This window comes from Solanum verrucosum, unplaced genomic scaffold, assembly GCF_900185275.1.
Source record: "Solanum verrucosum unplaced genomic scaffold, falcon-dt-bn FXZP01000207.1, whole genome shotgun sequence".
NCBI lineage: Eukaryota > Viridiplantae > Streptophyta > Magnoliopsida > Solanales > Solanaceae > Solanum > Solanum verrucosum.
The window spans coordinates 1,822,277-1,849,063 of NW_026019996.1; the positions used below are offsets into that span (position 1 = coordinate 1,822,277).

A 26,787-nucleotide genomic window follows, 5' to 3' on the forward strand; every position below is an offset into this window, starting at 1 on the left:
CGTTACCACTTGGAATAAGAATACTTTTGGTAACATTTTCTATAAGAAAAATATTATAAAAAGACTGCAAGGTATCCACAATTCTAAAAACTATCAGAATAGTTATTTCCTTCTAGACTTGAACAAGATCTCATCAAAGAATATAATGATAATGAAGGGGATGCTAATACCAAATTTTTCCATACTACCACTCTAAATCGTCGTAGAAGGAACAAAATCCTCTCCCTTAAATTGGAGGATAACACTTGGATCTATGAGCAACATTTGATGCTGCAACATATTACCTCATATTATAATAATTTATTCAGGACATGTAACTCCCAAACCTATAACTACCCCATTATCCATGGATCTATCACCTTATCTACAGAAGATAGCGCCCTTTTAGGCTTTGAGCCTGCTGATGGGGAAATCAAGAATGTTATCAACTCCTTCCATCCCTTTAAAGCTCCAGGTCCAGATGGATTGCACCCTTTTTTCTTTCGAAAGTATTGGCACATAGTTGGAGAATTTGTAATCTCATTTTGTAAGAATGTTTTTAAAAAAGAATGCATTCTCGAGGATATCAACATGACTCATGTTTGTTTGATTCCTAAGTGTAAAAATACAACCTCGCTAAAAAACTTTCGTCCCATTAGTCTGTGCAACACGACTTATAAGATTATCACTAAGATTATATCTAGAAGACTCAGACCAATGATGGATAAGTTGATTGGGCCTTGTCAATCAAGTTTTCTTAAAAATTGACAGGCTATTGACAATGCCATTATTGTCCAAGAGATCATTAGCCACTTTAGAAAAATGAAGGGAAAAACTAGGAACTTCATTGCTAAAATAGACCTTGAAAATGCTTTTGACAAAATAGAATGGTCTTTTGTAAGACAAACACTTCACTACTTCAACTTCCCTAGGAATATAATCAATCTTATCATGTCATGTATTTGTACCAATAGAACTGCTATTTTGATTAATGGTACACGTACGAATTTTTTCTTTCCTTCTAGGGGCTTAAGACAAGGTGACCCTATGTCCCCCTATATGTTTATTCTATGTATGGAAGTACTCTCTCACCAAATCAATCAAGCGGTTAATTTGAAAATATGGATCCCCATTAAAATCTCCACCTACTGCCCAAACCTTTCACATCTTTTCTTCGCAGACGATCTAAGTACTTATGTCCCAGGCAACCAAAAAAAGTAGCAATAGCATTATTAAAATCCTTGATAATTTTTGCTCTTGGTCAGGTCAGAGGATCAATAACCAAAAATATAAAATCCTCTTCTCTAATAATTGTTCCAAAGAGTTTAAAGATGAGATCTCCTCCTCCATGAAGATCAAAGCAAGCATATCTTTGGGAAATATTTAGGCTTCCCCATGTTCAATAAAAGACCGCAAAAACGAGACTTTCAATTTATAATCGACAACCTCCAATCCAAATTGGCAAGTTGGAAAACAAAGTTTCTAAATATAGCGGGGCGAACGACCCTTGTTAAATCTTCTCTTAGTCATATGACTACCCATGTTATGCAGTATATCAAATTACCTAGTACCATTACAAAGCAAGTCGATAGAGTACAACATAATTTTATTTGGGGTACTCCTGATGTGACGTTAAAAGGAAACTTCACATGCTAAGTTGGGATGTAGTAACTAAGGTCAAGAAATCCGGGGGTTTGGGAGTACAAAATTGTAGTGCTAGAAATGATGTAATGCTCACAAAACTAGCATGGAGACTTTACAAAAAACCTAAATCCATTTGGGCCACTCTCCTCACCAATAAATACACTAGAAATACAAACCTCCAAACTAGTAATAAGCATCTAAAGACTACCAGCTCTACATGGAAAAACATCATCCATGGTTGGAAGACATGCATAGACTGGAGTCGATGGGAACTGGGCCGAGGCAATAAGATCAATTTCTGGCAAGATAAGTGGATCCCAAACTCTATCCCTCTCAACTCCCAAATTATGGGTCCTTTAAATAGAAACGAGTCCAACCTAAAGATTTGTGATTTCATCCAATCAGGAACCTGGTCCTTCCATAGGTTGTCTTTCGATCTCTCACATGATATTGTTACTAAAATCAGATCAATATATGTGCCCCACCACGTGAATTCGGAAGACAAACTTGTTTGGTCACTTACCAATAATGGTTTATTCACTACTAGTTCAGCCTACAAGTTCATAAAAGATAAATCCTCTGAAGCTCCTACTCATAGTAAGGACTTCAATTGGATCTGGAAACTTAGTTGCCCCAATAAAATTAAGTTTTTTCTCTGGCTTTGCAACCAAAATAGACTGCCAACATGTCATTATAAACATGAATCCTTCCTGTTCAATCTGCAACAATCCTAAAACTGTGAGACATATTTTTATTGAGTGCCCCATCGTCCAAAAATATTGGGATAATAATAGAGTAAAGAACATTATTACAGACATAGAAGAATCTAATAATCCAAATTGGCTAGATAGTCTTCGAAAAATAAATACTAAGATTAAGTCTATCAATTGGAAACAAGTCTTTCCATTTCTTATGTGGAATATTTGGCTTAGTAGAAATCATAATTATCATAACAAAGTTAATCTTGACATTCCGATATCATTAGCAATCACCAGGACCCTTGAATTTATCCATCTAGCGATTAAAGAACCTAGTGCACGACAAGCTCACACTAGCCCTGAAGCTATTCGTCGGACTCCTCCCAAAATTGCCTTTAAAATTAACATAGATGGCTCTTTCAATAGTACTAAGGGTGGGGGTACAGGATGTGTTGTTCGTGATACTAATGGAAATTGGATAAGAGGAAGCAACTCCAAAATAAATATTTTCTTTGCTACGGGTGCATAAATTCTATCCTTGCTACATGGTCTCCAGTTAGCAAGAAGATTGAACATTCAGGAAATAGAGATCTTCACTGATTCAACAGAGGTAATAAGTATGCTGAATTTGGCAATGACACTTTTTCTAATATCCTTCTTGAATGCATGGAGTTGCTCCATCAACTGGGGGAGCCAAAAATCAAACATGACTTCAGAGAACAAAATAGGGTGGCTGATTTACTAGCGCGTAGTGGCCAGATGTTGATAGATGATAAGCTCTTTGAGGAATGGACAGTTCCCCCTACGTTTGTTCTGGAAGCACTACAGGTAGACAAGGAAGGAACTTCAGTTGTTAGGTGTATTAAGTCTTTTTGTAATTTACGAAGTGCTATTCCTACTGGACCAGAATCCTTACTTAGTGTTAGCAGTAATGTAGCGGACTTTGATGTACTGACTCATTTTATATAAATAAATAAGTCGTCTTACTACCAAAAAAAAGAAAGAAAACCAAGATAATATTTTATTCCAACATATACTTAAAACAAATCTTTTTTTCATATTAAGTTACAAATAATCAATTACTATATTTATCATTCTTGTGTTCACTTGTCCAAAGGTGAAAACTATTGATTAATTCGACATTGAATTTCATATTTTAAGAGTCAAATAGATATAATTAATACTTTAAGCACAAACTCATTTTTCCCCCAAATTTTGAAATAAATCAAAAGGTAATAAATATGTATGTATGTTTGATAAGAAGGCAAATATTTTTTAAAGTTGTTTTTCAATCTTTTATTTATTTATATTTGATCACAATTCAATTTAAATAAATTTTGATGGCACTTGACTGTTTTCAAGCAAGACAAACTACAACACAATACTATTATATGATATAAATCTAATAAGAATTAAGAAACTTTAACAAGACAATAACTTCAATAAAAATATCACAAATATAATAGAAATCTACACAACAATTCAAAATCAGTATCACAAGTGATGAGAGACTAAAGATAAAGAATAATTGTCTAAGAAAATACATAACTATTTGAAATACACAATATTATTATAAAATGATGAACAATGAAGGGATAGAACCTAAATACATAGCTCAGAACAACCTCTAAGCATCATCCCGAACCGCATTGTACTCAAATTAGGTCGTACATAGCTCAGAAAATAAAAGGACAATGAATGCTCAATAAATATCATTGACCGTCCCTAATAAAGTAATGATGAACTTTAAACAAAACCAACTAATTTCATTAATTTGTGCAATATAATCAAAAGGAAAAATGTGCGCATAGTAGTTTAGAAACCTCAACAAATTTAGGCCTCATTTGTTTGCAATTAATAGTGGTCTGAATCTGAATGGTTTAGACATTAGACCATTAAGTGCAATTATTTTCATAATGATTTAAGCACTTAATTGGGTATTAATATTAAGATGTAGAACACAATCTTAATATTATTTCGAGGTATTCCCTTGTGGATAATATTCACCATCGCTCTATCCACAATCACTAACAACTATCACTAACCACCCTTGCTATCACAGCCACCACCACTATTACCATCATCAACCACCAATATCGTCGTCTACCACCAACCACCTCTGCCATCATAACCGCCACTATTGGCAGTTGCTACCACACTTACTTACCTCCTCCATCATTGTAATTATACTACTACCACAATCACCATCATCTCTATAACCATCACTACTTCCACTATTACTATCAACCACTACCACCACTGCAGTCCTTTTCTGCTACCAACAAACTCAGGCATCACAACTAGCACCATCGTCAACTACTACTGTACATTCTTTGATCACCTTAATCATTGTCGTCACCTCCACCACTACTATCAGCCATTACCACCATTGTGGTTAATCTATGCTACCAAGCCACTTCCATCATCATAACTAGCACCACCGCCAACTACCATAAACACATCATCAACCACCACACATTCTTCGGCAACCTTCATCAACACCACCAACTACCACAAATACATCATCAACCACCACACATTCTTCAGTCAACTACTGATATCAATGAACTTCACCATTACGATCACCAACATCATTATCAATCGCCACCACAACACCAACTACCTCCACTGTCATAACTATCACCACCGTCATCACTAACCACTAATAACAACTATTACTATCACCACCACCAGGATAAATTATCTCCACTATCACTAGAAAACATAATTATTATTTTATATCAAATAATAATTTTATTTTATTAATACATTTTAAAATATTTGATTAATTTTTATTTGAACTATATATTTATTATATACATATAAGTAAATTATGTATATTTAGATGTTGAATAACAAATCTCTTAGTTTTTTAGTGTTTAGATCTAGAGATAAATTAAGATATGTATTTAGATTCAAACAATAAAAACAAATGAGACCTTACTTTTACTTACAAACCTCAAGGAATATGCATCAGCAACTCACATAATAATCACAATGCTTATGTTAGTTATGATCTAAAATGAAGATACAAACTTTATTGAGTACAATACTCCACCAAGAGCCTCATATTACAATATCAATCTCATATTCTGATACCCACAACGATAATCTCAATCAATATTAGCATACATATAGTAGGGATATATCAAATTATTGACTCATAAACGATAAATTTAATTCTACACACGTATCAACATGATCCCACAAATTCAATAGTCTCTAAATCAATTTCATAATCAAGACTCTCAATAATTTCCATATATGTGTTCAAACTGAACTCCCAGTAATTCTCATTCTTATGTAATCTGAATTCTTAATAGTTCCTATAACTGTAGCAAACAAAACGATCACGATCCTTAATATATATACAGACCACAACTATATATACTAAAACATATCACAAAGTCGATACATTGCATCATTTTTCATTGTTACATAATGTCATATATTTATAATTTAAATGATAAACTTACAAGAGATTATAGTGTATGAGAATTGATCTACTATGTACGGTAAATGATAAAATAAAATAATTAAATTAATAAGTAAAAACAAAATAAGAAGAAAATATTAAGGTAACGACTTAATTACACCGACTATATAAATATAATTTAAGTAACAATACAATACAATAACAATACAATACAGTACAATCCACCACAAACCTAGATTTCCTTTTAATTTGTTTATTTCCAAAATTAGTCTTTCCTTTCATGAAAAGTTGTGACTTATATGTAAAGTTGTGACTTTCATGAAAAATTGTGATTTTTATGAACAATTGAGACTTTTATGAAAAGTTGTGATTTTTATGAAAAATTGTGACTTTTATGAAAGGTTGTGACCCTTCCGAAGGGTTACAACTTTTTCAAATAGTTGTGACCTTTCCGATAAGGCATAATAAACATTTGTTCACATAACCCTTTGTTGTCTATAAATGAAGGGATTTCCTCTCATTTTAAAACAACGAAAATTCTGAACTACAATCATCTTCTACACTATTAAATATTCGTGTACTTTGCTCATGTTGAGTGACTCACTGACACTATTGTTTTTGTATCAATACATTGGTGAATAGAGTCGTTCTATCATGATAGAATCTATTCCTTTAAACATCAGGTACTAGAGGGGAATAATTTTCATAAGGGGACATTGCGTGTTCAGTGGGCTCGATTTTTTCCTTTCTGTTTCATTCTATTGTTATAGATTCTGATATGTTTTTTATAGTCATTAATTTATGCTTATGTTATTAAGGATAAATGATAAGATGTTATAATTTTCATTTTTCTTTACATTATTAATGTTCATTACTACGTAATCTTGTACGTAAGATAATATAGTGTTTTAGTTTTAATGATTGATAGGTTTTAAGTATTGTTTTATAAATTTCGTGATATTAAATTTCCGCACATAATTTTACTAGTATAATATACTCCCTCCGTCCCATTTTATATGTCATTCCTTTCTATAAATAGCTGGACCACAATACTTGTCATTTTATAAAATTTATGCATAAATTACCATATTTTGCCTATTTATACCCTTGATAGAAGAGTTAATTAATCTTGTCATTTATTAATAAAGTTGACTTAAGAAAACATTAAATAAGGATAGAAGTATAAAGTTACATTATTTTTTAATACAAGTGCAAAGTAAAAAAGTGACATATAAAATGAAACGGAGGGAGTAATACAGAATGATAACAACCATCCAAACAAGGTGTTATAGTTGACTTGCACTCGAAAGTTGACGAATTCGGGCTATTTGGGTGAGGGGAAGAACAGAAGATTAAGCTTAGCTCATATGAATTTGACAAACCCAATTAGCCATTCAAAGATTCGCAATAAGCAGATCTTGACAGTGAGAGCTTTGTGAGATTTGTGTGTATTTGTATTCGTTGATCGAGCATGAGATGAGATGATTTTGGTGGGCAGAGATCGAATTGAGGCATTTGTTTCCATTTTCGTTACTTTTCTTCCTCACGAGCTCTCCGCATTGCTTTACTCTTCCTCCACTTTTTTCTTTGTAAGTATCGATTCAATTGCCCCATCATAAACATCTTCTTGGCGTTTTTCTTGTTCTTAATGAATTTAATGATATATGCAGATTTTGAGCGCATACTTTGTGGTTCTTCCTTTACGTGATGAAGGGGCTATATCTTTGGGATTGGGGAATCTCCCCAGCTTGTTTGTGGGATCCTTGATACTCACACTCTTTGCTGCCCCTCTTTCCACCTTAATCTTTTCATTGCCTAATCTTTCCAAGTCAAAGGTAACTCGCTAATTCCTTCTTTCATTGCTCTATTATATTTATTGTCTCTTTACACAAGTAGAGGAGGAGAATCATAGATAAAAAGAAGTTCATATGAAATAATATGTTAAAAATTGATGAAACCAAGTTTAACACTTCTTTTGAGACTATATTTGATACTTCCAGTGGAATTAATTTCCATTAAGTGCTAGTTTTAGACCCTGTTGGAGTTCTACTAGTTCTGCACAAGTTTAGGTTTTTAACAAAGCCTGTATCTATTCCCCATTTGCATTTGGAATAACTCATCCATGCCTCCGTATCAGTATTAAGCATGAAGTAGTTGTCTTTTGATGGTTTCTGTTTGACCGCAATAGAGTGTTGTATTAAACCTGTGAAATTGTTGTTTTACTGATGTATTTGATAAATGATGATTTTTGGCCTAGTTGGTGTCATTTGAGAGTAACATTGAATTTCTCTACGACTCCAAATTATCTGGCTATGTTAATAATGATTGATGAGCAGAAAGAAATTGCAAATCTTGATACTCTACAACATAAGGATATCAAATTATAGATACTCTTTTTGTTGTCTAATGCTATTAATTAGGTTCAGCTACTTATAGACACTCTTTTTGTTGTTGAATGCTATGAATTAGGTTCAGCTACTTACTGCTTTCTTGTGTGGTGAGACCAATTTGGAGTGTTAGAAGCTGATTTAGGTTTGTTTTGGGTCTTTTTAAATGTCATCTGTAATGGTCCCTTCTTTAAATTCCAGGCTTTGGTCTTGATACACAGGTTTTTTGGGGTCACACTTGTTGCGTTCTACATCCTGTGGCTTTTTTCTACTCCTGGGAGTTCACCATTTAATATCAAGGTACAACTTCATGATTTTGGCAGCAACCCTTTTGACGATGCAACTGTTATGATTTAAAAATGGCAATAATGCAGGGACTGCTCTCTGTGTCCTCAACTTTAAAACAGGAGTTAAAAATGGAGGTGAGTCACATGAGTACTCCAAACTCGTCCAGTTGGAGCAACCATGGGTGGTTCTACGTGTCAGTGAGAATTGGCCTGTTTCTTTGGGTAAATGCTTTTGCTTTAATTCTCAACTATTACAATAGTAAGTTTTTTGTCATTCTTTGGTGTTTGTTTCCTGAATAAGATTCTTGCTTCATTGTTTCTCAGGTTGCTTTGCTTAATCTTATTACTATATCTTCAACTTGGGCTAGAGTTATTGATGTGATGGATAGTGAGGTAACTGTGCCTCTAATTGATTCGTTAATTTGAACGGACCTACAGAAGGGAAGTTCAAGGGTTTTAATATATACCTTCCATGACCATAATAGATCATGATATTGCTTTTACACTTCACGGTAGCAATTTGAGATACAGTTTAACTTTTTTTCCTGTATACAGTCAGGTTCAAGATTGTTTGGGTTTATTGGTGCTGGTGCTACACTAGGCCAGCTGTGTGGTTCGTTATTTGCCACAGGAATGGCTTGGTTAGGACCGTGTGTGTATCTCTTTATGTTATCTTGCTTCCTTATTCTTATTATTCTCTTGAGGCTTTGTTGTTTTCTATTTTCTTAGTAGTTCCCTTTTGTTTTTTTTGCAGATTTACTTCTTGTTTCAGCGGTTCTCATGGAACTTGCTGCACAGTCATCAAAAGGAATCAAGAAAGACGTCTTACAACTTCCTGAAGAACTATCTCCCATCAGGTTTTCTTCTTGTTGTTCTTGTTCTACCCCGATCAGGGATTATCACTAGATTTTTTAGCAATAGAATTTTCCAGTAGATGAGATTAGGAAAAGAGATATCTAATTGTACAATCAGCTCGCTAAGCTCCCTCGATAGCTCTTTCCATGCAAGCAATTACTGTTCTTTCTCTCCCTATTAGCCTTAGGATGGTTGTCTCAGGTTTCTTACCCTGTTATTCCTGGTTTTCTGTTGCATTGCTGTCTCATCTTTCTCTGGATGGTGATCTTCTTTATTAGTGAAAGTTCTCTCTACGATAGCATAATTTTTCTAGTCTAGTTGAGTCATGGTGTAAGTTTGATATAGATCTCTCTATTTCAGCTCCCTTCATTTTCTTTTTTTGGGATACAGAGGTGTTTGATTTAGCAGGAAATGCTTTTTTATATGAACAAACTGAAAAAAGAGATATGCATTGTACTCACAGGTTACCATGAACCTGATATCTTTATCTGTACAGTTTGATAGTCCAGGAGTATAAAGAGGATGACATTATTTAACTCCTTAAGAACAAACCATAAGAATGATTGTAAATCAGTCTGGACATGTTCTTCCTCTACACTTTATATATTGAAGGCATCTCTGGACAGTGATATGCCCAAATTACACCTCTAAAATGAGATATAAAGCGGTAGCTGTCAAATATAGAACCCAATCAAGGTTGGGGTCGAATCCCACAGAGAATATGGTGAGAAATTTGGCAGGTACGGTTATCCGGCTGGTAGTCTTTATTTCAAGGGGGGTTTTGCAATATGAAAAGTTAAACTGCTTGTATCTTGTGTTATCAATAACCACTTTGGTGAAAGTTTCTTGTCTTCAAATAATGAAAGTGAGCTATGACTATGTTCCCGATGATTTCATAACTTAACAAGTTGATGCGATTAGTGATCTATCTCGGCGATATGCATGCAAAACTAACGATAAGAGTTTAACAAAAGTCTTTTGACCCAATTAGATGAATATCACTTTATATCCTTTCGGCCTACAAATGTTTATGTATCAAGTTTCTTAATGGTTTCAGATTGATTATCCTTGTGAGAGCTTAAATCATTAGATGAAGGTTAGTAGCCTCAAGTCTACGTTGTTAATCTCTTTCCTAACCTTGACTTCTTTTTCAAGCAAGTTAAGATTTATGGCGAATTCTATGCTTAATACTGTCCAAAGTAATTATGCAAAGAGAATTACAATACATGCAGTTTCACCATTCAAGAATCACTAGTTTTTCTAACCTACATTCGTTAATCCATCATGGTTCCCACAACCCTAGTTATGGAGTTTAGCTACTCATACTTGCAAAATTCAAATCATAAGACCTAGAAGAATTCATGATAAATAACATGTAACAGATGAGTAGAAGAAACAAACTTGTATTAACCATAAAACAATGCCAAAATAGTAGCAAAAAATCACGGAGAATCAAGAAAAATGATTAATGGATCTTTCTCAACTCTAATGTACACAACATATCCAACAAACTAAGTAACATCCAAAAGAGAACCTAGTATTTATAAACGGCACTCCTATCCTAAACAAAATAGGAAAACTTTGGCCGCGACACCAATTCACGGACCGTCAAACAAATTGACGATCCGTCAAAGCAGGAGTCAACCATGATTCTGTCTTCTAGGTCTGGTCTTCGCAGAGGATCACGAGTCATTCCACAGTTCATGGAATCAATTGACTGTTCGTCGATTGGACCGTAGTCTTGAGAGCCACTTGCTAAGTTGCAGATCTTTGGTTGACTAGAGACAGGACAGTATGTGATCCTAATCCAACCGTCTGATGATAGTAGTGTAGAAATTATGGGCAAGCACATATCTGGGGACTATTTTGGGAGCAGTAGTGGGATCTGTCTCTGATGGTGGCTCGATTGTCTCCCCTATGGCCGAAAGCTCTACCTGCTCACTCTTTTCGGGAAAGTCCTCCAACAATAGATCCCTTGAAGTGGACGGTGCTGTCTTTCCCTTAGGAATAGGGTTCGACTCGTCGCAAATTTTTAATAGTGTCTTGGACATGAATCACCTGCACCGACTGGTCCACACCCACCAATATAGGCACCTGAGTCTCTCTGTACAGTGTACAACTATGCGATCAATCAAGGGAATGGGAGTTAGGTCCCAAATCGCAGTGCAAGCTCTTGGATCTCCTCCACTATAATTTTGGGCTAAATTTTCAGTAAACCTCGACATGAGGCTAGCAAGCGACACGGCCTGATCTAGAGTGAGTGTATTGTCGGCCGTAGTTGGAATCAAGTGTAGGCGTACAATCGCCCACCAGAACTTCACCGCAAAGAGGGATCCCTTGGTGATCAAGATCTTATCATTTAGTCAACTAGGCCAACGTTCTATTTGTCAGCACCGATGCTAGCCAGCCAATCTAAATCATTTGACCCTCTAACTTGTACCTGAACTCCACTGTGTTAAGCGGCACCTCATCTGGCACAAATATAGACTGCTGGACGGTGCATTTTGAAATATTAACCGACACTTAGCGCTCCCGCACACTGTCCAGTGGTTGCTGGCCCTTGGTAGACTCCTTGTTCTTCCGCGTACTAATAAGGGTGGTTGTATATACAGAGTAGAATTCGCAGATCAAGATGGGGTTGTACTCACCTGGAGGTTGGCGCACCGCGCATCAACCCCAATACATAATGATAAAAAAAGCCTGAAACTTGGGCATCTCTACCAAATCAGAGGATCTGATATGTACCTCATCCAACACACTCCTTTTGATGTTACTCCTCTTCTCTGTATTGGGAATTCTCGCCTCTGATCTCAAGTTGCCTCTTTTTTTCTGAAGAGGAGGTTGTGGCCATAGACTCGTCCCTGTCGCTCGGTGACCCTATACGTCCGGAACTAGCATCCCCCGGACTCACCAAGCTGCTCGAAGTACAGGTTTACCCTCCCTTTTCAGCTGGGGAGAGGTGCTTGTTGCTGCCGTGCTTGCAACCTCGTGGTGCAAGGCTTCAACTGTGGTTGTTCTTCTACTTCCAAGTCCGGAGTATTTCGCAAGCGGGAAGCAATCTCTCAGGCCTTCCCCCCTCGTCGTGGTTGAGATTTTGGAGTTATGGTACCTGCGGGGTATAGTTGTTAGTACATTTATCTAACACTTTTTGATGGTGTCCAACATGTCCTTAATGCTAAGGAATACACATTTACCAGTTTAAAAAAAAACTATAGAAAACACAAACAAATTACAAAATCAATTTTTTTGAAATAGTTCACGGGCCATGAAATGGAATGCCGGTCCGTGAACCCACTCGTGAACCAGACTAGTAGACATAGTGGCCTCCTCAGTTTCTACGAGTGAGTCGACGGACCGTGAAATGACATGTGACCACCGGAAGTGGAAGAGCTATTTGATGAGACTTCATCAGATGATTGTACAAGAAGGAACTAGATAGATTAGAGAGAATTATTAATTCATTGTTAAAACAATTTGAATATAAGAATTTTTGTCAATAATTCTTGTCGTATAGGTTTACGATGTGTAATTAAATTAAAAAAAGGGCGAAATGATTTCCCTTTCAGTTGATTTTATTGAACGATTGACCAAATATTAATAATAAATAAATAATAAAAATGAATAATTTTTTTGTTTAGTTTTATTAATAAATTGCATGAACTTAGATCAACCATCAAATAATGATATTTCTATACCTATGGAATTAGTCGTCCTAATCAATTAGTCCATTTAGATTTCTCTAGGTGGAATAATAAGAAAGGTAAGATTCAAAAGAATTTTTAAAAAGGTTTTTTGTTTTAGTATTTTAGAAAGGGGCGGGAGGTATCTATACTTGAATAACTATAAGCGAACCCTTCTAGATGTTTTGACGCTTGATTCTCAAATAGGATTGAATCTAAGATGTGGAAGATACATTGGTCGAAGCTTTTCAAGAAATTTTCATTTCTCCAAGAACTTCACAGACACTATCAATATCTGAGTGAGGAGTCGTAATTGATTGGAAAGTGGCTTTCTTTACTTTAGGAGCCACCACAAGACACAGTCAACCCTACTATAGGTGTTTAAATGGTACAAGTCTTAGTTGAGGTGTCTAAATGAAAAATGGTGCCAACTTTAGGTGTCTGTCAATGAGTTTAGCCTTACTTGTCACTCCCTCTATCCCATTTTATGTCGCACACTTTCCTTTTTAGTTTGTTCCAAAAGAATGACATCTTTTTATATTATAAAAAATAAGGGAAAAGGGTCGAAAATGCCATTATACTATATGAAATGATAAAAAATGCCCTTCGTTTATACTTTGGTCCATTTATGCCCTTACTGTTAGTGAAATGGGCCAAAAATTCCCTCAGTATAACGGAGGCAACGGAAAATACTTAAACCATTTAATTAGTCTTAATTTGTTTACCCTCTTCTCCTTATCCGATGAACCCAACTCCATTTTATTCACAAAATTATTTCTTCCTCTTTCAAAACCCTAGTCCCCTCTTCTAGATTTCTTAAATTAAGACTAATTAATTTGAACAACAGTATTACTAGTAGAAAATAATCAAACCAAACAAATATTTCACATTTACACTTGAAGATCACCTAAAAGTTGAACACACAAAGTACATATAGTCAGTAGTAGCAGTTTTCTCAACGTAATCTGTTGCATCAGAAAAATTCTATGACGGAGATTATCGACAGCAATAGTCCCTTGTGAATTGTTGGTAGCAGTCAATTTGGAGGCGTTCTGGTAAAACAGAGAAGATGATCTATTATTGAAGCTTCTCGGCTGAGGCAGATCCAGGAAATCAACTGTGACCAGAGGCTGAAACTCTGATTGAGTTTTACAGTGAGAAGAGCCCTCGATGGAATCAGCTCGAATGAGCATGTGATAGCTCCGGTTAGAGGTGCCGGAGAGGCAATGGAAACTGTTGTGGTGAGGTTTCTGTTTCTTCATGGCGTGGAAGAGAAATGGGATTAAACCTTTTGTGATAAGTTCCTTGTGGTGATGGATGATCTTTTTGAGTTTTGGATGTTTAGCTATTCAAGTTTTGATGTTAGAAATGGAGATGGCTGACCATTATTTATAACGGAAAATTTCAGGACTAAATTACAGAGTAGGGGAGGAAGAAACAAATTTTGTTAAGACTAATTAAATTGTTTAAGTACAATTTAATTATTTTCCGTTACCTCTGTTACACCTGAGGGAATTTTTGGCCCATTTCACCAATAGTAAAGGCATAAATGGACCAAAGTATAAACAAAGGGCATTTTTGATCATTTTTTTTTTTGATAACCGAGAAATCCATCTGTGACCCGCCCTTTGGACCAATCACAACGTTCTAAACTCGGTGGATAATGGGCCCGCCCCTCTACCCTTCTCCACTTAAATACCAGGCTTTGCTTTGCATGATGTGGGCTTGAACCTGCGACCTAAGCCACAAATCCTCCACGTTTTGCCACTTGAGCTAGGCCTTGGGGGCAGGCATTTTTGATCATTTCATATAGTATAACTCATATAAGGGTATTTTTGCCCCTTTTCCCTAAAAATAATTTAAATTTAAGCTTCCCATTTTACCGTTAATGAGATGATTTATAACCACACAAATGTCTATGACTTGTTTCAGAAAACAAGATTTAAAAGTTAAGTCTTGCTTTCTTAAACTCCATATCCTGTCAGATACCCCACTAAAATTGTGAGGAATGAAGTATTACGTATCTATAAAAGGAAATAGAAGGAGGATGAAAGGTGGAGACAAGGGGCGACTTCTAGCTTGGCGATAGTATATTTAATATATAGCTGAAAAGTGAAAAAGTAGGATGATTTGTTACTAAAAAGAAGATTTCACATAGAGACGGGTCCATTATACACCGAGTTTCAAATCGTGCTCCTTTGTCCTTCTGGGATTTCTCAGTTATCAATATAAATGTATAAACAAAAAGAAGACACACGCTGCGAAGTATAAAACTATTGGATACTATTAACTTTCTAGATATACATCTTTTGATATAGAGGAAGAATGAAGTCGAGTACACATACTAGCAATGAAAAAGAGGCACTTTATATGAATGTCCTTGCATGACTTACTTTCTCTATCCCCTTCCTCACCCCACCCCACCCAAAAAGAATATTATAGTCGAGTTGTCTCTAACCTTTGTGGCATTATACCGGGTATGTTGTTGTTGTTGTAGTCTCTAACTTTAGCGTTTTGTTTTTAGGGAAGCTGATACCGATCAAGCTGAAGAGGCCGAGAATATACCAGGGCTCACACAGAGAACAACTTCCCCAAAATCTCCAGCTTCTGTAGCAAAGCCTCAGTTCTGGGCTATATTGGATGGGCTAAAGCTCATTCTTTCTTCGACTTACTTATTGCACGTATCATTATTCCTTTGGCTGAGTGCAGTTGTGTCCTCCTTTTTTTACTTTCAGGTATGAGAAGAATTTCCTTTTATTAAGTGACAGAATGGATCACATGATCTGTAATGTGGTGTATTTATGTGATTTACTAATCTCACATAGATGACCGCCTTTATGAAAAACCCGCTTATAGTTACTGCAGCCTCACTCCCAACCTTTTGACTCTTTTGCAGAAAGTAACTGTTATTGCTGCTGCAGTAACAGATCCCACTGGTAGAAGAAGATTATTTGCACAGATCAATAGTTTTATTGCTATTTTTATCCTTGCTGGACAGCTCACTTTGACGGTATGGTGTAGATCTATATAACATGCAAAAGTTCAATCATGAAGCTAATCCTATTTCTCCCTTTTGTGTGTCTGAGGGAAAGGGGTTTTTGAGGGGATATTCAATTTCTCCAATTTGTGGAAGTGTATACAATCTCTACATGCTACTTGAACAACTCTAATTTAAAACTTCTCTTATCTACTCTCAATGTGATGGAGGTTCTGACTGGAGCCTGTGGTGAAGGCTTCTTCCTCTCCAAATATTCTTGTCATTCGCATCACTTTCCTTATCTGAGTTCCACCATAGAACATAAACTATTTCTATCACTTGGGGGTGTGTAAGAGTGTTAATATCTTGTTGGTTAATGTCAGCTCCTAGTGAGTTAGAAGTTTATTTTGATGGATCTACAAAGAATTCCCATGTATGCAAAGTCAGAGTAAGTAGAATTTTGAAGTGATAAGATATCTAGGACAGTTTTTTAAGTTGATCAGTTTCCTATTTTCTTGAACTGCAGTTCCCTTTCTTTCTTTTATATTTCTCTACATTCACAACATGTTACAACATGATTCATTTTAATTGGTATCTCTAGTGTCACACGTTTTAAAAGTCCTTATTCACCACTTGGTTGCAGGGGGGCATCCTTACTTTTGCTGGTGTTACTCTAGCCATTTGCTCTGCACCTTTTGTTGCCTTCGTGAATCTAATTGCTTTAGCAGTATGGCCCACATGGATTGCAGTGGCCATCTCAGAAACCCTGAGGAAGGTATATTTTCCTTACATCCTTTTCCCAACCTCTAAAGAAAAGTAATAAAAATAATCACAAGAAGTTGTAAAAGAGGAACGCCATTCTGGCATTCGTACAATTTTTAGTTGGCAGAATACATTATTACCCCATAAACTTGGCACAATTTATTTAGTGCCTGTGTGGATCGAGTTTTGGCTTATGACTTGTAGCCAAAAGTCACAAGTTAGAATTTTTGTTATTGTCTTATAAATAAGTTCTTATAAGCACTTATTTAGTTTACCCAAACACTACAAAACTGCTTAAAAGCTATTTTGGCTTTAAAACACCTAAAATAAGCCAATTCAAATGGGCACTTAGTCCACACCTAAACTTTCCGTAGTCGTCATTACCTCCTCCTTTCCCTATAGACCAATCTCATCTAATGGAGGTGAGACCCACGCGCTGCCATGTGGATTCTTTGTCGATGTGTCATTTTTTAAAAATAAAATTCTTTTTATACTCATTGAATTTTTGGATCATCTTTTGCGGGCCAAATTCGTAAAAGAGTTAGCAACTCCATTATTGAGGTGATATTTTTTTCGTTTGACAGAATATAATGGATTGGACTGTGCATCCGATTTTTTGGTTTTGTTTTGCATCATTAGGTTTCTGTTTTTCATTTTATGGTTTTGATAAAATGTCATCCAATCTGAATCAAAATAAATTTGGTTTGATTCGGTTTGCTCTTTTCGGTTCATTTTTACTTTTTTTTCAGTTTGTGTTTTTGGTTATTCAGTTGTGTCATATAAGAAAACACAGATCTAATATAATTGAATAGTTATATTTAAATGACAAAAAAAGAATAACTATTATAAAGAATGAGAAGTGGTAATGACATTCTCTTAAATTAACTACTTTTCCTAAATTCAATTCACATGATTGAAATAGTGGACAACACTGCTAGGGTAACAATATATATATATATATATGTTTGATGAGATAGCCAAACACTGCTAGTCTCCTACAAAAGCATAATGGAACAAGTCAACAAATTGCACTCCTAATATTAATATCAAACCAAAATGTAGGTATTGTTTAATGCTAGTCTATTTCTTTATTGACCATGTACCAAGAATGAAATGCGTTATATACATATATATATATATATATAAACATAATATATACTCTATTGGTTCAATTTTTCGGTATTTGTTTTCTAAAATCTGAAACCAAACCAAGAAACCAAAATTTCTAATCCAAAACCATACCAAAAAACCAAACTAAATAACAAAAAAAAATCGGTTTGGTTTGATTTTTGAGTTAATCCAAATTATGCACATCCCTAATAATAAACTCTTTATGGAATTGATAAGAAATATAAGTTGGAAACAAAAGTTCATTGCATCAAAAGAAAAGAAGAAATAAAAATAGCAAGATGGAAATCACAACATATCTCTAGGGGTGGTTGGTTGACCTTGATTAATTTTGTTCTTGATTCACTACCAATCTATATGATGTTAGTATTCCTAATTCCCAAGAGGGTAATCAATAGGTTGGATAAATGAGAAGAAAATTCCTCTGGCAAGGAAACAGTAAGAATTAAGGCTACAACTTGGTTAAATGGGATGCTGTGATAGTGGGAAAGAAGCATTGGGGTCCGGGAATAAAGAACTTGATGAATTAGAGCAAAACCCTTAGGATAAAATGGCTGTGGAAGTTCAATAATGAAGAGCCGACCTACTGGAAGGAAGTCATTAACGCAAAATATGTAGATGAAGACAAATGGATGACCAAAGAGGTGATTACACCATATGGGGTCAGTGTATGGAGATTCATTAGATCTCTGTGACATGAATTTAATGCTAACACAAAGATCAAAGTGGGGAATGGAGAGAAAACAAAATTTTGGAAGGATGTTTGGCATGAAGCAGGTAGGCTATAGAGTTCCTTTCCTTCCATATTGCCCACCATATACTAGCTGTGATAATTCTCCATTTGTCTCTGTTCTTGGACTGCTTTCCTGCTTCCTCCCAACTCTGGATTGCTTCTGTGATCTTGGCAGGCATGGTCCATGGCATACCCTTAAGATTCAGGATTCAGGAATAACCTCCATTGTTGGCCAGTGATCTTGCAATGTAGAAAGAGATGCTTGCCTGTCAGCAATTTCCCCACAAAAAAAAATATCTAGAACGTAATGGTATCCACCTCCTCTTTAAGTTGTCTTGAGACAGTACAACTTCTTTGGCTAACAACCAGACAAAACAGGCCACTTTGAGTGGGATTTCTGACTTCCAGATTCCTCTCCAATGACTGTGAGGCTGATTGGGGTGGTTTTTGTATGCATAGCCCACCTTAAAACTACCCTTCTGACTGCCTTTCCACCACAAAATGTCTTGACCCCCTTCCAGTCCATTAGATTGCTCAGTGGTGTTGAAAAAATCTGCTACCCTCTGAATCTCACAGTCATTTAATTGTCTTCTAAAGATGAAGTTCCACCCTTGAGGAGTCCAATGATCTACTATGGTCTTCTGCTGGTGGGATACTAGAGGATATATATCAGGATACAAGACCTAGAACTTTTGATAGTATAGAGAACAGTATGCAAAAAGTCAAGCTATATTGTTTTATGCTTCTATTTTTTTTTTGGTGTAATCAGTTATACTCAAATGATACAATCTCCGTAATTGATGTACCATACTCAATTTAGGAAAAGATAGTAGGATTTGAAGTACTTGTGTAAATATTGACCAGTACAGTTTTAGTACTCTCTTTTGAGGAATATACAAAGTTACCGGTTTAAAAAAAAAGAAATAAAAAGAATTACACTGTTGGTACTCTATTATATATTTATATTGTCTAAAGCTTTTATTATTTGGCAGGAGATGATGAAGTTCTAGCCAAGTTTTTTTTTTTACAGATTTACCCTAAAAAAGAAAAATTACATAGTTAAAATGAATAGACATCACATCTAAAGAAGCAACAAAAGGAAATACACAATTGAAACTAAATTATTTTGGCTAAAACTTTTTTTATTTGGCTTAAAATAATGAAATTTCAACTATGTTCTTCACAGATTTGTCTTAAATAATAATACAGAATAGGAATAAATAGCTATTTTAGCCAAAGAAACAGAAAGAAATATACAATTAGAACCCATTATTGTAGCTAAAACTTTTTATTTGGTTAAAAATAATGGTGTTCAGCCAATTCTTTTGCATTTTTGGTATGAAAAGAAGAAATACACAGTTAGTGTCAAAAAGAAGAAATACACAGTTGAAACAGATAAACTTTTCCTTTGAAAGGAGAAATAAAAAGTTCAAAGATGGGGTAAAATATGCCTTGTATATTATGAAGAAGCAAGGAGAAAGAGACAATTGGAACAAATAGACTATCTATATGGCAATCAATGGTTGGAAAGTACCTCACTCGGAAGTTAATTTTTCAATTTTCTTTACTTCCATGCCCTTAGAAGAGAGTGTATCCACACTCTTTCCTGCATCACCATCCAAGGGGTTGAGGCTATCAAAAACCCAAGTATGCGGTGGATAATTAGAACAAAGAAAAGTTAAGGTGTACTGAATATACCGTGCCAACAGGTTTTGTGACGAATAAAAGATAAGTAGGCGTAGGCATACACTTCTGCAATTGAGCCTCATATTTTTTGTCTTTTACGATAGGTGGTCACATACGTCGTTACCAGGCCTGCAAGGGAGCTTCTTTTCACTGTTGTCTCACAGGACGAGAAGTATAAAGCAAAGGTATGTTACAAAAATAGTGACCTGAAAGATTATCATTGTTCCATCTTACATATTAGCAGCAGCTTGAATTGTGAATATCCTGTCTGTAGCAAATCTTGATTTCCAATTTAAAAAATCTTTTTGATAGGATATAGCAAAGCTAGAAGGTTAAGCATTATTTTATTATGTCTGCACAAGTGTTTCATGACACTTGAAAGGATTGTTGTGGTTATAAGTGTCACTTGAATATCCCTAGCAGTAGAATGATTCTTATTGTTTCTTTTTGTGGTATGCCAACGTGTCTATGCAGGTATGCATAGATGTGATTGTTCAAAGACTTGGGGATGCTACAGCAGCTACAATGTACAAGCTACTCTTCAGCACTCTCAGTGGCAAGGCATCAGCTGTTTCTCTATATGCCCTGCCTGTAAGTAAAACCCTCCTTGACAACACTACTCTTAATGTCTTGAAATTATAGTTTTAGATTTATACAATTCCAGATGATTGGATAGTGGATACACACTACTGCACACTTCTATTTAGTGATTGAAAAGCCTCAGAGAAATAAAGGTTGAATGTTCAACGTAACTTTGGTTCTTCTTTCAGGTCTGCTTGATGTGGATACTGACAGCATTTTATCTAGGACACCAATACAGGCAACTATCAGCGGATCATCCCTCTCAACCCGTTGAAACATGTAGAAGATACGGAACATAATGCCAAACACGAAAAGTTTTTGTATCTTTCAGAACCTTAATGGTAAAAATACCTGCTTTTCCTCCTTTTCTTCTTTGGATCAGGAATGAAGCATGATCTCCCCTTTGAATGTGGTGTTTCCTTGTTGCTCGGGCCTTAACCTGTTCTATTCAACAATGCCCTCATATCAAAATACTCAAAGTGGTCGCATAACTTGAAGAAGAGCCTTTAAAAAAAACCTCATCTACACCCAGAGACACTGAGCTGAGGTCAAGTTATTCTCGACTTCTGGAAGTGTGGCTACCAGTAATCAATGGCATAATTCAACTTTGGTTCCTTCTTTATGAATGATTTCATTACGCTAAGCTTTTTCCAATTTTCTAACTCAGTAGATTGAACCTATGACCCTGTTCTGTGCTATAGGTCAAGTGTGAACCCTCCTACACATGAAAATAATGATCGCTCTCTTTGAGATTTTATTAAAAAATAGTCCCTATCCAAGTCACTGACGTAAAAGTTTGTTCTTTAGCTTCAGTAGATGCGGCTCAAGGATGATGTCTCAAGTTCTGGCAGTTAAAGTTACTTGTTCTAGAGCAGGGATACAACTCTAGTGGTTGAGGATCGACCATTTGGTTCTCAGTAAGACAGTAGCAGTCCGTACTTGCAGGTTTAAAAAATGGAGTAAAAACAAAGACAGAGGGATAGAACCATCACACTAAGTTGAGTGAAAGTGCCTCAATAGCTGTAAATGGAGCTCAACAAGTGTTGATCTTCAGACATTGTTAGGAACAGTGACTGTTTTTGCATATTCTGTTTTTGAGACAAATAGGAGCTTGAGTTATATGGACGTGTATCCTATGAAGGTGGCAAATCTAGATACATTGTGAGAACCTGTACTGGTTTTCGTTGGATATTCATAGGAGTAAAAAGTTTTCGTCATATAATCCAGGTGTGGATACTTTTACTGCTTTCATCTCGATTTGCATATAAATATGTTCTCACTAACGGGCTTGGCAAATGGGCAGGTTAAAAATGTGATAAATATCCGACCTACTTATATTTAGTAAGGATAAAAAAGAGTTGGGTGAGGGATGATGTGATTACCATTTACCCATATCATCTATGCTTTACTGGATACTAAAGTCAAACTGCAAGTTCCTAAAATCATGTCATCTTGAAATAGAGGAGCTTAAACCTTTTGAAACTCAACCATTCATTTGAAAAAAACATGTGAGAAGTAATCTCTCAACACACATAATAATCATTTAAAGAACAATGAAAATGAATCCATATTGCCATTTTTTCATCTGTGAACTACACTTTACATGCAACCGAATATTTCTTACACGTGTGTTTTATACAAGGAATCAAACTTATGATTCTATTTTCTTTGTGATTTTGTGGTTAGTCTTTAACTCTAGAATGAGTACAAAAATAGGCTAAGAATTCACAAGAAATTGGGAATATTGTTCCCTAGTATCTCAATTGGTCATATGCAAAATCAAGCGTCTCCTGATGAAAGAACCACTTCAAGTAACGGATATTATTCAGATTTCGCGATGAAAGAATTCATTTGCTATCAAAGAATCCAATGTTTCGCCCCCCTCTCGTAACACAACATACAGTGGTTTTCCTCATCTTTCAGATCCTCCTCAATTCATCAGCAAAAGCAGCCTTTGCCTGTGTCAAATTAATTAACGAAATCACGCAAAGGAAGGGTTAATATACCATATCACAAGAAGTAAAAGGAGTTCCAAAACGTGCATTTACACCGAAATTATTTTCATTCACCAATCAAACACCTACTCACCAACAAAACATGAGAAAATAAATTAGAAATTCACTTGTTTTCCAAAAAAATATTTTCCATGAAAAACATTTTCCTTCACACCAAACACAGTGCCGGCTCTTGCCAATAAATTTTAAGGCCAATGCCTTGGGCCCTCCTCAAATTTCTATAAATAAAAACTTATGTTTAATTTTTTCATGAAAAAAATTAATTATTTATAATGAAATATATATATATATATATATATATTATTTTAATCTTCTTAACCCCATTAAAATAGAAGAAATCAAGAAAACATTATTTTGGATTCTTATGTTTTCTTCGCTAACACTCATATTGTTTATCCTTTTAACTCCTTCTACACTCTATTTCTTCAAATCTTTGATAGTTAGAGTAATACTCTGTCAAAAATATGAACTAATAGTCGAAAAGTGTTGAACAAAGTAAATTACAATTTTCTTTTTAATTTCTTCGTAACTTTTCATATTAAAGTAGGGTATACCATGTTATCAACTTTTTGAATCATATTCTATGATTCTAACTCTTATCTTTATTTAAAATTTATCAACTTATTACTTATAGAATTATGTTATCAATTCATATAATAATTGTCTCAATAGAATGATGTTTTTCAATGTTGAATTGATAAAATCTTACCTAAAAATAATAATTAAAAAAGAGGAACTTTCGCAAATAGCCACTATAATGAACTTAATTATGCTCCATGGCTATAGTTTGCATATTTACGGGTTGTAGCTACAGTTTAAGTTGTCTCATTTGTATAATTCGCGGGTACATTTGTATAATTCAGTTATTTTTGTATAAACTCGAAATAACGAATTTATACAATTACCAACATCAGAAGTTAAATAGTTATACAAATTATATTATACAAATTTTGAATTATACAAAAGTTAGACAAATTATATTATACAAAAGTTACACAAATTATATTACACAAATTCCGAATTATACAAACGTGCGAATTAACAAAATTAAAATGTTGAGCCGCGTAATTATAGCTAAAAGTAGGTCGCGAATTGTAATTAAAGCAAACTATTATGTTAAGTAATTAACTAGTATATGTTTGCTTATACGGGTAATTTTCTCTTAAAAGAAGTATTTGAAAAAATTATTTATAAAAAAGATATTAAGTAATAATTTACATCTAAAAATTTAGAAAAATAAATAAATACAGATAAAATTTATTTAAATTTTAGGCCTCGAATTATGTTGAGCCGCCCTTGAGTCCAAACACACCCTAAATCAATATAATCTCAAGACGATAATTGTCTATCTTGGTATGGCAAATATTATGTTTAGCCAATTGAAAAAAGAAAATAATAAGAGCAATACTATCTTAGTCTCAAACAAGTTAGCATCAACTATAAAAATATGAGTAATTGTTTATTTAATTAATTCTCCAAAAATTATACACATGTAACCCCACATCGATGAGTGACAATATTCCACTGATCTCAAAGAAGGGCTAAGAATTGGTTGTTTTTGGCATACAATATTAATTATCATTCCGTACAAGCAAATCAACTCTCTCAAATAATTGTCAGGATATATTTATCATATTTTCGTATCACCATCATATATAAACTATCATGTTTTTGGCATACAATATTAATTATCATTCCGTACAAGCAAATCAACTCTCTCAAATAATTGTCAGGATATATTTATCATATTTTCGTATCACCATCATATATAAACTATCATTTGAATAGATATTTTTTTCTCAACAAATATAGTCACAAAATATGTTTAACTAAACATCATACAGATTTAACATGTCTGAATATTCTAATCCATAGATCAAACATGCTAGCTGATCACGAATACTTTAGTTTTCCATTCATAGAAATATTTTCAATACAAACAAGTAAATTTAGTTACAGAGAAATATACAAATGTTAGTTTTATTTTCAATACCGACTAACAAGGAAAGTGATTAACACAATTCTAAACCTTTATCTAAAAAAAATAGACAATTTCTCATCACCTACTCAATCAATCACAAAAGATTTTCTTTAAAAAAAGTAAAATATTTTCACTATACAATCAAGAACCAATTTTAGTGCAAAATCAAGAACCTCACAAGTTTAAAAGAGAGAACTATAAAAAATTAAGACAAACACAAACTTAAAGAGAAAATATGAAAGAATCAACAACATATAAATCTACCAAAAGAAACACTATCAATAGAGCTTAAAACACTATTACACAAGCATATACTTCTTCTTCTTTTTTTAAGAGGGAGAAACATTAAAATAAAATTTGTTCTACACAATTTTAATCCTTCTCCCGGTTAAAAAGAAGAAGAAGGTGTTTGTGTAATAGTGTTTCAAGCTTTATTGATAGTATTTTTTCTTGGTTGATTTGTACATATTCTTGATTCTTTCATGTTTTCACTTAAAGCTTGTGTCTTTACATTAATTTTGTTGAGTTTTAAAAGGTGCGAATGGAAAATGAAGAGTTACGACTTTTATGAAGAGTTGTGACTTTTATGAAAAGTTGCTACTTTTATGAAGAGTTGTGACTTTTATGAAGAGTTCTGACTTTTATCAAAAGTTGCGACTTTTATGAAAGGTTGTGACCTTTCCAAAGGGTTGTGGCCTTTCCGGTAAGGCACAATAAGCACTGTTTCACACCACCCTTTGTTGTCAATAAATAGAGGGATTTCCTCTCATTTTAAGAGAATCAATTTTCTAGACTTCTTCTACTACTACTATGTCACGCCCTGAGCTTACACCCTGGACGTGACCGGCACTAGTGTACCATTGCTGGCCCCAAGCGAATCCTTTGCCTGACTCAACTCTCAACGGAAGACTTACTCAACATAAGATAACTCAAATATAAAGTTTTAACTCAAATGCCTCAAATGCTTAAACTTAGAACATTTAGAAATATTCAAACTGGCCACAAGGTCAACTCAAGTCTAGAACACTAACAATAGAAAATAAAACATAATTCTTAACTACTACTGTCTATCGATCTATGAAGCCTCTAATACTATGAGAGATGTCGGGACAAGATCGCCGAACATCCTAACAAAACTGAAATAGATGGAAATAAATAAGGGATCCTCCGAAAGTAAGGAGGCTCACCAAACAACTCTGGAATTGCAAATGGTATCAACGAATCACCTGTTGATGACCCTGATCTCCTGTATTTGCATCATGAAACGATGTAGGCCAAACGACATTAGTACATTGAATGTACGAGCATGCAAGGGAATATTGAACATAACATAAAAGCTTGAACTTGGAAAGAAGGAAACATACTCACCTCAACTCTACTCGACTCAACCTCAACTCATGGATACTCAACTCAATACAGTATAAAAACAACAATAAAGATGCAGTTTATATAAAGCATTTTAAACGGTAGATAACATCTCAATGTACTAAAAATACAATAATAACTCAGTTTGTATGTAAAATACAAAATAACTCAATTTGGGAGATTTTCTAACCGACAGCCATCACTATGAGCTATGTGATGATACATCGTCTCGCCCACACTGTCAGAACTATCTTATACCTTGCCGGAGTATAAGACATTCTCAACTAAGTGGATCCACTAAGCTATGCTTAAAAACAATAAGGAATCATCTAAAAAGTATGACCCTTTCTACCCACGTTGGCTACATGATTTATGAGGACTTTGAGTTGTATGAAATCGTCCCCATATCGGTGCTCAATACTACTCCCAAAAATATACTCAGCTCATATGTTTAAAAACATTTACTCATCCTCAAGCTTTGAGATTATTACTCAAAAGGTTCTCTTAAAAGAGATTGTACTCAAAAACTCCTCATGAACTCATTTGGAAATTGATGTTTCCTCTCATTTTAAATGTAAAAACATTTATTCTT

General features: G+C 34.7%; 1 protein-coding gene across 4 annotated transcripts; it reads left to right on the forward strand.

Annotated features, from left to right (window-relative positions):
* The first annotated feature begins 7,119 nt into the window (after positions 1 to 7,119).
* LOC125819288 (uncharacterized) lies at positions 7,120 to 21,237 on the forward strand. 4 transcript variants are annotated; one of them, XM_049498754.1, is made up of 13 exons: positions 7,120 to 7,346; positions 7,428 to 7,592; positions 8,346 to 8,444; positions 8,519 to 8,653; positions 8,756 to 8,824; positions 8,987 to 9,083; positions 9,186 to 9,288; positions 15,491 to 15,701; positions 15,863 to 15,976; positions 16,587 to 16,718; positions 20,357 to 20,437; positions 20,727 to 20,843; positions 21,023 to 21,237. In XM_049498754.1, exons 1-13 carry the CDS (start codon positions 7,239 to 7,241, stop codon positions 21,131 to 21,133), a joined length of 1,542 nt encoding a protein of 513 aa, XP_049354711.1. In that variant the 5' UTR covers positions 7,120 to 7,238; the 3' UTR covers positions 21,134 to 21,237. The 4 variants fall into 4 exon arrangements, with proteins under 4 accessions (XP_049354711.1, XP_049354712.1, XP_049354714.1 ...); XM_049498755.1 differs by having other exon boundaries at positions 7,185 to 7,346; positions 8,552 to 8,653; XM_049498757.1 differs by lacking the exon at positions 7,120 to 7,346 and having other exon boundaries at positions 8,366 to 8,444.
* Positions 21,238 to 26,787: the final 5,550 nt, after the last annotated feature.